This window comes from Dipteris shenzhenensis, chromosome 30 (genome assembly GCF_047967505.1).
Source record: "Dipteris shenzhenensis isolate YYH24624 ecotype China chromosome 30, Dip_SZ_1.0, whole genome shotgun sequence".
Taxonomy (NCBI): Eukaryota; Viridiplantae; Streptophyta; class Polypodiopsida; order Gleicheniales; family Dipteridaceae; genus Dipteris; species Dipteris shenzhenensis.
Window position 1 is genome coordinate 45,922,561 of NC_141625.1, and position 10,876 is coordinate 45,933,436.

The window sequence follows — 10,876 nt, forward strand, 5'->3', positions numbered from 1 at the left end:
TTAGTGGGCTGACTAAGATCATCATTCTTTTAAATGTGATCTATATAGGTCTCGTTCCTTTATACCTTTGTTGAGGTTAATGGAAATCATAGAATTCAATTGGAGCTTGATTTAGGAAGTAAGATCTAAAAGATATCATCTACAAAATCCATATGAGGTTTTACTCTAAGTATTAGGAAACTTTTTACCCCTCAAGATTTTTCTCAACACAAACCTCTCATCGACACGTAAAAAAAGCCTTCTCTAATCAGATCTCAAGGACACATCATCATAGACTAGTCGTAGGAATTTTCGCTCACAATTATTGAATCCCAAATAGAGCATCTTCTCACTCATTCAAGACAAGAAATAAAAGTACAAGTAGAATAGGAAGAGAGGGAAGCTAACACATAATATCCCTAGGATAAAAATAAAAGGATGTTAGAGAGGAAGTTAACACCAATACAACAACATGCTCTCACATTTAGAAAAAGAAACAACTAGCACAAGCATGGGATACATGACATAGCAATTAGTTATGAAAAATATACACACACAAAGAACATGAAGTGACACATCTTAAAAGTTCATATAACACATATGGTACTATGAAAATTGGTTTCCCTAAGTTCATAAGTAAAATCATGTACACAATTCCATAAGTGTTTTGTATTATCTTGACCACTATCCCATGTGTATGTGTAAAAACATATATACAATCATATGTGATACCGTTTGTTCATGGTTTGTGTGTTGATGTATAGGTGATATATACTTATATGTACATGGATGTAGAGAGTGGTGTATAGGAAATGATGTGGCATCTTGAAAGTATAGGTGTGAATACGCTTAAGGACATTTAAAGCAAAAGCAAATGTAAGCTTTATGGTGTAGCCTATAATGAGATCTCTCTCCCCGTAATGAAAGATAAGGTTTCATGAGCATTGTGTTTTTTTGGTCATCTACACCCTTTTCATATTCATTGTGGTATCAGAGCCTCTACCATCTGAGAGGTAGGTGCAAAGATTAGGCAAGCTAGTAATAGATCCTCTAAATAGTCTTGATTGCAACTCAGCATCCAAAGTTCAAGTCTCATAATAGCATCGAATTGAGAAACAACAATCTGGAAACTCTTATTAAAGACAAAAAGGATCTAAAAGAAGGCGAGAAAGCCAAGGTTGTATTTGAGAAAAGTTGATTAAGCAGAAGTGACACAAACACAAATGTTGGCCATTACATGCTAAATTCATGTCATGTTAGATAGGCACTTGAGCAGAGTTTGAATGTTTATCTAGTAGGAGCAGAGTTTGAGTGGGAGATAAAGAGGCATCTCATGGCAAAGCATCTAGAACTTACAAATGTTTTTAACACTGCACTTTTCCAGGAGCTGGGCAAACAAAATAGGCTGAAGAACATTTTGTTAGTTAGACCGACTGGCAAGGGCAGTGCATCTAAAGCAAGTAGAACTGCCCTCGTTATAGCTCTTCCATGAAATGTGCAAACTTGTGTGACGTGTTCCTATTGCTCCTCACTTGCAAAATGTAGCATAGGGTGTCATAGTGGTCATAGGTGATAGCTTGAGTAATATATGTAGTTTTGTCATATCTATGAGGCGACTGGATGACTTGGGTTAAAGGAGGGCCACCATAAGGACACATACAAAACACCGAGGTGAAATGACCAGAGATGAGGTAGCTTGAAATATTGTAAAGGAAGCGGTGCACTATGATTGACAATAGAGAGAGTCAAGTCAAGCAATCAACAAAAAACAAGTTGGCCCAATCCATTATTTATTAGTGTAGGAGAAGGAAGAGTAGACAGAAGCCGAGGAAACAAGGAAAAGGGCAAGAATTTAGTCGGGTACAAGGAAGTTGTGGGAAGAAGAAGGCTGAGGCAAATAAAAAGAGCTGAAGAGGAGAAGAGACTCAAGAGACAAAGAGAACATGAGGGAGATTTCCATCCAGCAAAAGGTTAACATCAGTACTAAAATTCTATCTAGTGCATGCCACTTGAGCTGGTGCTTACTGCATAGCGACATCTATGAAAACAAAGCCACTTCTCATTGACGGATCTGAATGCAAAGGAGAAGGCTCCCTTGTCACTATGAGAGCATTTGTAGCCGCGAACTGAGAAGGGCATGGAGGGTACCCACTGTGGCTAGTATCATAGTGTTGTAGGAAGTATTGAGGCATGAGGCCTTAACAGCAGTTGCATAAACAAATTCTAACTATAATCCCTCTACTAAACAACTTATATCCATCCTCTTAATCTTCCATTCTGGCCTCATGCAACAATATCAAGCTTCTATCAAACAAAATTGTGGTTCTTCCAATGATCTGAACACCGAAGGGTAATCATTACCTACCATCATCGTTGAAGACTGTGTAAGATGCCATTGCCCCTATGTGAGTGTAAATTGTGATTTTCTAAATTGCAAAAGTGAGCATAGCTCCCGTGGGTAGCACGTTGGAAAAAATTTTCGGTGGGGTAGAACTTATTTGCACGAATTTCGGGGAATTCCCCACAAAGAACCAAAAAATAGCATTTTCTTACATGAAAGTGTTGATACTAGAGGTTTGAATGCTTAGTTGGAGAAATGTGGATGCATTTGAGCACTTGAATTAATGTCTTCCCAATAAATTTATGTTGGAGGATGCATATGCGAGTGTGAATTCGCAAAAGTTTTGCAAGGTATCGCAAGTGCAAGTTTGGGATGCGCTTAAGGGTTGTTTGATACCCTAATATATGCATTTACAGAAAGTGGAAAATGCAATGAATGCAAGTACTATAATGCTTGGCAAGAATCCCATTTACCATGCAAGGACTAGACACATAGAGGTTCACTATCACTATATCAGAGAGAAAGTGATAAGTGGAGAGATTGACATGAGATATGTGAAGATGGATGCATAGGTTGGAGATATCTTTACCAAGTTTGTATTTTTAGAGAGGCTTTAGACATATGTGATGTATAATCTCATGCTGAGCTTGAGGGGGATAATTTTTCATGTATAGGTGGTACATAATAATATGTACATGGATGTAGATACTGGTATATAGGAGATGATGTGGAACCTTGAAAGTATAGGTGTGAATAGGATTAAGGATATATAAAGAAAAAGTGAATGTAAGCTTTGTGGTGTAGCCTGTAATGAGATCTCTCTCCCTCTTAATGAAAGAAGAGATTTCATGAGCATTGTGGTTTTTTCATTATCTACCCCCTTTGCATCTTCAATGTGTACATGATGGACCACTATTTATGACTAATACATTAATAACCTTTAGCTAGGATTATTCCTCAATCGGAGTTAGTTCCTTTTGGAACAATTGATAGCTTTTCAAAACTCATCAATTTGTGCTAGCTGAGTCAATGCATGTAGGTGTTTCTATCTCAATATGGAGCAATCGTGGCATTTGCTATAGTGCAATCTATTGATCTTAATGGACTTCAAAGACTTCTTCATGACAAGTTAGTAGTTATTGTTTCCAAAGTTCTTAGTCCAAAAATTGAACTCAAGAAGAGATATGGAGATGTGGAAACCCTTGGAGATATGGAGAACAAATATGGAGATGTGGAAACCCTTGGAGATTTGTAATGCAATACGCTCTATAGGACATATATTTTGTGGGTGAAAGACCAAACAAATACTTCATGGGACAAAGGACAAACTTATCCAAAAGATATTTCAATAAGTATGAGTATAAATCATTGATATTGGAATTGTAAAGTTGGAGACATCTTGTTTCATTTGATAATGAAAATTCTAGGAATCAAACAAGTTAAGAAAATTATTTTTGCCAACATGAAGTTTGCCAAAGTCACCAAGGGTGGTAGCATTGACAATGCATCCTCATTGAATATAGGAAATAGGAAATGTGATGACATGGTGCATTCTGTTCCTCAGTATAAGAGAGAAACATGAGACCTTTAATGAAGAAAGATAATGTATAATGTGGTGCAAAGCAACATGATGAATAAGTTAGACTGAATAATGATGAAACTACCATATGACATTGATTTCATTCAGAAGAAACTTCCATTGGGCCACAAGAAAAATTTAGTCTTTGAGAGTAATTATGGCACATTAAAGGAAAGAGGCCATAATGCAGTTTTGTCCTATACTCGATTCAAATTATGAAGAAAGGACTTTGGAAATGTGTTGCTTGTAATTACTTGAAAGAGCAATAGAGAATGTAGCACATCATAAAGAAATAAAATTGTAGAAAAGAAAGTGTACATGTCACATAGGCATTTTTTGGACATTCAAGGCAAAAATATGCACTTTGGAAGGAAAAAGTCATTTCAAATCTTGAGAAGTGCATGTGCAGAGTTAAAGATGGTATGGATCAAATACAACACTAATCATCTTATTAGTGTACCACTAAAGCTACAAGGGAATGCCTTATTGAACCCATTATGGGGATTTGGTGCATGATATCAAACTTATGAAAATGTATGGATTGGCTCATTCTACCAACATGACAACAACCAATTAAGTAAGTTCCATTATGTGAGCCCATCCATAGTGTGCATTTAGCAAAGGGTGACCTTCCACAAAGTTCGAGGATACAAATAGATAATTTTTGGAGAGAGAATAAAAGAATTTTTATGTTCTCTCTTTTTGTGCTATGTTTATTGCGCATTGAATCTGCATTGAGATAAACTAGGGTTGGTCCTTATTGTACATACACATAATGATATTGATCCTTACATCCATATGGTTGGATGAAGAGGATATGAAATTCTCTATACGATGTTACGTTAAATGTCATAATTTTAATTTTTTTCCTAAAAGACTTGCAAAATTATATTACTTTCTTGTTTTAATTTGTTTTTTGAAGAGAGTTTTTTTTTCCAATTTTTATCCAAAAGTACTTATAAAAATGAGTTTGGAGTGAAAAAAAAATTCATGAAATACATGTTCTTTGGCAAAAGATGGATACCTTGTGTGGTTAAACTTTGCAACCAAATTTATGTAGTTATTCTTAGAAGGATATATTTAAACTATACCCATTCTGTAATCTACGAAATGAATGAACAGAGTATAACTATCTCCCATTTTCATAGGATCTACCACCATGAATCTAGGCTTTGTGAAAAGTGGACCATCCATGCAACTCCAAGACTTCACCTTAGCTAGCTACCTTTAGAATGCATTAATGCTTATTCTAGATCACTTCCATTTAAGTTATCACCCACATGAAGCATTTATGTGAGCTAAAGCTATAGACCAAATTTCCTCCTATTGGTGTGGAGTGTTAATGATTTTCGAACCACATAGGAGGACTAAAGCTTTGCGATGCATGTTGCCATGCATCTTATAATTAGAGTGTCTCGGCCTCAAGCTTTGTGCCTAGGCTTGGCATCAGGCTCAGTGCTTTGAAAGTGTAGAGTGATGCACCTAAAACCCTCTCGCTCTGCATGTATCTCTCATGTGCCATTGACAGCTCATCAGTGAGGGAATAGATCAAGTTGTGCCATGTGGAAGGAAGGGATGTTTGTGTCGAGGATGAAATTCCTCATGTGGAGAAAGTGGCAAAAAAAGGGACGGAGAATGGTGGGGAGGGTGGTGATGGAGGTGTTAAGATGAGCTATGGAGAGGATGGCAAAGATGAGAATGAAGAAGGGAATAGATGATGGTGAGCATCATTGCCTATGAACATTGAGAGTGATGGTCCAATGAGTAAAGTTGCTAATAGAGGGACTTGAAGGTCAAAGCCTCCATAGCCCACTCTCCTCTCTACACGTCCAAATAATGATGCTATGTGAGTGCATCCTGGACTGTAGGAGCCAAGGCCTCTCGAAGAACATTGGACATGGCCATGTTCTTGGAGTGGGGCAACGTAAGGATCCTCCATGAGCTCAATTGGATTGTAATAGGTAGTTCTCATGGCCAAGCTATCATAGTTGAAAGACAAGGAGAGAACTTGAACTCCACACTAGGTAAGGCAAGGTTCGAAAACCACACTCCTTCCCGTTCCCATTGCTCCATGGTCAACCCCAAGTCAAACAAGGACCCATGTCAGAGTCCTTAATAGAGTATTCTTCTCAAGAGTTCTAAGAAGACTAGTATGTGCACCCATCAACAAATCGACTTTTAATCTTTTTATGTCTAAAGGAAGATGATGACAACAAAAGTATCAGTAGGCTAAGGTCCACTATGCAACATGCAAGGACTTAGCAACTCACAATCGATAAAAGGAATCTATGATGACTCGACCCAAGGTGCTCTAACCCAACAACGAAAGAGTGGCACTATCATGTAACAATTGCCATTCTAGTGGAGATTGTGTTTAAGAGAGCCAACATAACACTAATTGCTAAACTTGACAAGGATGAACTAGGTTTCGAAAGTGAGAAATGTAAGTTAGCATATGAGTTCCTTAATGTATAGCCATATCTACTTTCTCAAAAAGAAAAACAATATATTCTTTCAAAGATAATCCCTCTCTTCTTGGCATTCGTTTGCCTTGCTTCACCACCTTACAATTCTCGTCTAGATGTTTATTACAATCATAGCTCTCATAAACCAACAATATTGGATCCCCAACTCTTGACAAACATTGCAAGGGTTAAAGATTAGTATTTGGTAGTAATTACAATGGGAAGGAGACATTGGTAGAGGTGAAACTTTATTTTCTTTCTTGTTGCTAGGAAGGCACGTGAAAGTCATTGGATATTGGGATAAACAGACTACAATCAAAGTGTTTCACAATGAAATTCACATTATTTGCATGAGCACGACGAAGTAGTATGACATACACATGAAAGGCATACATGTGGCTTGCCATAAACACAATTACCCCAAAAGTCACTTTATTGGCCCTTTTTCAAAGGAAAATATGGGGAAGAGACTCTCTAATTAATAATGAGGAAGAGGGGCAAGGTGACCAATGTAACATTTTGGCCTTATTTCTTCCTCTTTCTCTTTTTGCACAGAGGAAAGCGAGATCTTATATTTCCTCATTTGCATACTATGACTGGCCATGGGCTTTGATGGCACTTTAGTGGATGGGATGAGAGCCACTCATTCCCATCCATCAATGTTCACGAGAAATCTAGGTTTGATGGTAGGTGTGGCAAATTTTTGAAATCCCCCTTCAAATACAAGGTTTTAAAACCTACAAATTTCGAGTTATATTTTTTGCTTAAAACCTTCTATTTGATAAAAATCTGATTCTTCAACTTTAAGGTTTTTATATCTCCAAAGATAAAAGTTCTACTCGGGCGGTGATTCGTTACACAGAAAGGGCAGATGATTTACCATTTTTGCAACAAGCAACCTCGGAGATTTCCCACTTGGGGGCCGAAAAGCGTAGAACGAGAATTTGCATACTGGACAAGATCATTTATTTATTACGAGGGAGCTAGACACCCGTGTTCGTCCGGACGGGTGTGAAACCTGCCTTAGAATGATGATGATGATGCTTAGAGAGAAGCTTTTCCATGCGTCTCCCAACCAGCTGCATCATCATCAACTCTGCACTATCATCATCATCAGCACCACCACAAGCATCCTCCCCAGCATTCGGACTTGCCAGCCACTTGTGAATTCTTAAGTCCTTGTTGGCCACAGAATAGAGCGAATCCCAGGATGATGCCTTGCTTCTTCTTTCTCCTTCACTGCCTTTGGTTTCACCAGCCCCGCTCGTGCTCTGATCTGAACTTGCATTGCTACTTGTAGCAATCGAAGACTCAGTCACTGCTCGAGCTCGCCCACTTCCAGATCTAGCACCGCCAAATGACGATGCACTCGTGTTGGAACTCGGAGGTTTGAGCCGATTTGACGCGCTTGGACGAACGTCCTGCACATCGAGTTGTTAATTCGTGAATGTCCGGCAGGACTGAGAAACATGAATCAACTTCAATCAAGCGGGAATGGAGAGCAATGAGCATCCACATTACCGTACGCCGAGGCGCCGTGTCTGTAGATTGCTTCAACGAATTCACACGAGAGCTACGAGCTTCCTTGTTTGTCGCAATAACGGGCTTCACTGATATTAAACGCTTCCCCTGTGCATTCATGGTAGGTTCCTCAGATGCTGCAGCCCTCCTTGCTTGTATCACCTTCTCCACCATCTTGCTGCCAATCACAATATGCCCGGATAATTCCCCACGATCATTCAATTCTTTGTCGTTCTGTAATTTTGAGCTCCCAGAGCTCGACCGGTCAGATTTGGACCGCCCCCTTGTACCGCTTGGAGAGCACGACTGTCTTCGGGATCTGCTACCTTTATCAGCTGCAGGTACCTCAATTTGGGTAGCTCTAGCTGCGGTTGCTCCTCCTGGCCTTGCAACAGCCAGAGATGCCCCTCTCGAGTTCGAGATCGCCCGCTCCGGCAGTGTTGTTCTGAGATTCGGAGGTGGTTCTAAAGAAAAGCCCGGCATTTCTGATGGCTGCCACGCTCGCGGCCTTGCGATAGGAGAACTGCCCCGTGAAGAAGGGGTACTTCTCGTCGGCAGAGAGCTTGCTTTACTGACGGAAGGTGACCTCTTGATTGCAGCAGCTGCCTGAGTTTGTGTTTGAGAGAGAACTGGCCTTTTTAGTGGCGTTGATGATCTCGACGACGCGGCAGACCTTGTTGATGATGGAACAGCGGAGGTTTTACACGAGTTTGTTACCGAAACGGGAATAGTGGATCTACTAGTTGGCGTTGTGGCTCGAGAGGTGGGGCGAGATGATGCTTGAGAGTTTGGACTTGAACTCGGACCCAAAGATGACCTCCTAGAGGCGGTAGATGACAGAGCCGAGGATGTCGAACCTGCCGAGCGAGAAAGGACATTGCGACGAGCTAATTTTGGCGCCAGATCCTGTCTGGACGATAGATCGGCTCTCTCCAGCTCGAATTTTCCATTTGAAAGCTGCAATTACAGTCCTGATTCAGAGCATCCCCTCAAAACCCTTCGACAGAAAAGCAACCTTCGTTTACCCTTGCACCTAACAGGCAGTGTCTCTCACAAAAGAAAAACCCTGTGACAAAAAAGCAACCTTCTTCTAGCCTTGTAGCTGAGATACTCTCGGAACAGTAAGTGTCCCTCACGAAAGAAAAAGTTATGCAGGAATGAGGGAGTAGTTGGAGTGCTTACCCTTGACGTCTGTAGAGCAGCAAGGGATCGTACCAAAGGAAACGCTTTTTGAGAAATGCAGAGAGCATCCGCAGTGGGACTCACATCTGCTGGAGTGAAGAGAGGTGTTGCTGGAGGAGTCAAGAGCCTGCACTCGACAAGTAGAGACAGAAGCTTGCTTGTTAGCGTCAAGACGGGATGGCAGCGGAGAGGAAGGGAAGACAGAATGGACAGGTACAAGCTCACCAATCGTAGTCGTTCTTCCCCGCATCGGATGTCATAAAATCGTCGCCTGCTTTCGTTCTCCATGTCGCCCCAGACGTCGCCATGCGATACAACGACGAGCTGCCCAACCTCGAAGCTGTGAATGCGCAACACAGATAGTTTTACATGACAACCATCAACAATCGCCAGACCCAGCTTGAATTGCGAAAGGGAAAAGAAGGATAACGCACCTAAATGAGCTTCCATGGTATCTCCAAGAGGGCGGATGGCGTTCTTTCTCTCCCGCTCTCGCTTTTGCATGTCATGGAAGAGAGCCAATTCTTCATCGCGCTCGTTGGCGATGCTCTGCCCATGCCCGTGTCGCAGCATTGCGCAGGGCTTCCGACCAGCTCTCACACACGGCTACATGGTACAATTCACTCGATCGTGCAGCAAGAGCAAATTCACTGCCTGCCCAAATGCGAGCGAGTCGTCGACAAACTCGCGACCGATTTGTTGCAATGGGACCTTTCGGGGCCCCAACAAACGCACTAAGGCCAAAGCGAGAGTGACGAGGGAAAGCTGCAAAGCCTGAGACTGTGGAATTCCAAATTCTTAAGGAGGAGGAAGGGCGAGCAACAAGAACAGGAAGGAGGGAAGAACAGAGTAGACAAGGATCCCCAAGACAAGACACTTTGTCTTTAGGCTTGCACACCTTTCGATGAATTGCATTCTCTATCTTTTGAAACTTTATTTTTCTTGTTTCTTGCCTATGGAACTATGTAACACATTACTTTATCCATCAGTTTGTGATATTTGGGGGCCCTCTTCTTGGGAATGCTTATAGATAATTTTGTATGTCTGCTCCCAATGAGTTATGCAATGAGTTATGAAGAGGGAGACATCCCACTCTTATCTTATCTTTTCCTTTTTAGGTTGGTTTTAGCCTATATTTCTCACCTCAAGGTAAAACATAGCTCATGTACATTCAAATAGACACATAGTAGGACAAAGGTTTTAGTGTCCAGGCAAGACAAATGTAATATTATTAGATAAAACTAAATAATATCACATGGTATTAATGAATATATATATCGCTTTATACAAACATCAAGTGTTTAAGCACATGTACCTTGCAATAAATAATGCTTACTATCTTATGGCATGTATAGTTTATCATGGAAGAATTCAATTATCGGTTGGGCCTATTCAATATCATACCCAAGTCATCTCTTTCCTACCCATAACAAAAATAACAAGATAACTTACATTCAATGGGCTTGCCATGGTTGCTACATCGGTAATGTATATGAAATGTCAGTGTATCTTATTGAGTGGTCTGACCAATATATGTAATGTGAACTTGCAAGGGTGTTAGTGTTGAATTTGTTTGTCCAAATATGATCTAATGTTGAACCATGAATTGTAGTTGGGTGACAAATGAGTTGTTTCATGTTATGTTTTGTCATGTAGAGTTGGAGTTTGTCCATGTTACTTGTTTGGATAGCATAATCAATATTGAAATCCCCCGATATATATGTTGGAATATTTACATCAAAATGTTTATAAAGTTGATCTAGTGTTTTTATTAGAGTGTGAATTTTTTATGTTGATGGTTTGTAAACA

At 40.3% G+C, this 10,876-nt stretch overlaps 1 protein-coding gene across 1 annotated transcript; it reads right to left on the bottom strand.

Moving 5' to 3' along the window:
• Positions 1-6,674: 6,674 nt before the first annotated feature.
• On the bottom strand, positions 6,675-10,014 carry LOC147882215 (uncharacterized). Its single transcript, XM_087401618.1, has 5 exons — positions 9,502-10,014; positions 9,293-9,407; positions 9,068-9,194; positions 7,886-8,842; positions 6,675-7,785 (listed from the first exon to the last, which is right to left on the bottom strand). Exons 1-5 carry the CDS (start codon positions 9,638-9,640, stop codon positions 7,348-7,350), a joined length of 1,776 nt encoding a protein of 591 aa, XP_087257744.1. The 5' UTR covers positions 9,641-10,014; the 3' UTR covers positions 6,675-7,347.
• Positions 10,015-10,876: the final 862 nt, after the last annotated feature.